This window comes from Mus caroli, chromosome 5 (genome assembly GCF_900094665.2).
Source record: "Mus caroli chromosome 5, CAROLI_EIJ_v1.1, whole genome shotgun sequence".
Lineage (NCBI taxonomy): Eukaryota > Metazoa > Chordata > Mammalia > Rodentia > Muridae > Mus > Mus caroli.
Genome location: NC_034574.1, coordinates 122,633,210 through 122,634,864, shown reverse-complemented (window position 1 = coordinate 122,634,864; position 1,655 = coordinate 122,633,210). Strand labels below are relative to the sequence as shown.

The following is a 1,655-nucleotide window of genomic DNA, read 5'->3' as shown; positions in this document are numbered from 1 at the left end:
CTCCTGTCCCCCACCCCCCAATGCCCCACACCCTCCCCAGCAGCCCATTTTTCTGACCCTGGCTTGCTTTCTAGCTCAAGGCTGGTCTTGAACATGCCATGCAGTCCGTGCTGATGGTGAACTCTCAATCCTCCTGACTCAGCTTCCTGAGCGCTGGAACTATTAGCATGTGCTACCACATATGACTTCATCCCAACCTGTCCCTGTTTATAAGCTGTGAATCCACCGACCTCTTGCTATTGGCCTTTTTCTAGATAGGCCAGCATTTACCAGCCTTCCCCCCCATGCTTGCCTTTCCTATATCGTCTAAGGTTCTCAAGGAGTAAAGATTTATCCCACCATTCCAATTTAACTAGTAATGAATTCTTCAATCCCAGCAAATCACAAAAGAAGGAAAAATACACATACCCCAAAGATGGTGCACCATATATAGCTGCCCAATTTGAGAGAAGAATCCCCCAACTGCCTCATTACTGTCCTGTCTAAAGCGAATGGCCCGGGCCCTGTGAGAGAAGAGCAGTGTCCGACAGTTAAGGAGAGTCAGGAGGCACTGGGGGCGCTCATGTACACCTCGAATCTCAGCACTTGAAAGCAAAGGCAGGAGGATCTGCAGTAAGTTAGAGAGCAACCTGGGCTATACAGTGAGTCCAGGCTAGCCTGTGCTACGTACTGAGGCCCTTTCCAGGCACAGCAAAGAGTCAGACTATGTTCTCCACTCAGCCAGCTGTTAGGAATGAAGACTGGTTTAGCACTTGTCACGTTATTAAATACAATCAAGTTTGAATTTTGTTTGGTTTTGAGGGGAAGTGAGGAGCTTCTTCGGTACCCTAGGCTAGCCTAGAACATATATAGCCCAGTGACCTCATAGTCATTTCCCCTCAGTTCTTAGAAGGCTGATTATTTTTGTGAGAAGTAGATAATATTTAATCTTGACTTTCCAAAAATGAAAACAGCAATATAAGGCCACTTCTGTTTATTATTAGTAGCAAATAACACTTGATATAAACAGGAAGGGGAGGAGATGTGTTATAAGGAACTGCTTCATGGCTAACTTTGCAATCTATGCTAACTCTCCTCACAATCTATGTCCACTGGCATAAGGGTGGCACCAGCGTTATGGGACAATCGTCTACTTCCTGGTTGGATTTAAGGCCTATTCTACAAGAGGAATCCACACTTGACACTACTGCTGAGGACAGCCTCTACTATTGTTCTGTTAAGTGGACACAGCAATAGAATGACTTATGCCAGGCCCGTAGATCAGCGCCTCGCTCAACCCTCACCTGAGCTTCTCTTGTAGATGACAATTAACACAGACCCACAACTGGTCAAGAGCAGAGAGTAGGGTGCTTTGGAGTGTCCAGTCCTATGGAGTCTCTATAAACATAAAAACGCAAGGATCTATGCACTAGGGGAGCAGAAAGATTGTGGGAGCCAGAGGCGGTGATGGTGGATGACTTCAGGGAAACCGTCTCCTAGACATAAATTGGAAATGCTTGCACAAACTCACAGAGACTGTGACAGCACAAGACCTGCAAAAGCTCAAGGCAGACAAAACCCCGGCGTGGCGGAGGGGAGGTATGCGAGTCCTGCTCCTAGCTGAACAGTGACTGACACTGATGGCTGCTGAGAGTCCGTTTTTTTTTTTTTTTTTT

General features: G+C 46.6%; 1 protein-coding gene across 1 annotated transcript in view; it reads right to left on the bottom strand.

The window, feature by feature from the left end:
- The window catches only part of Nipsnap2 (nipsnap homolog 2), a 38,546-nt gene that overhangs the window by 4,485 nt on the left and 32,406 nt on the right, over positions 1-1,655 (bottom strand). The window contains exon 8 of the mRNA XM_021162400.2: positions 409-503. Within this exon, the coding sequence (XP_021018059.1) occupies positions 409-503 (95 nt within the window). The remainder of the gene's footprint in view (positions 1-408; positions 504-1,655) is intronic.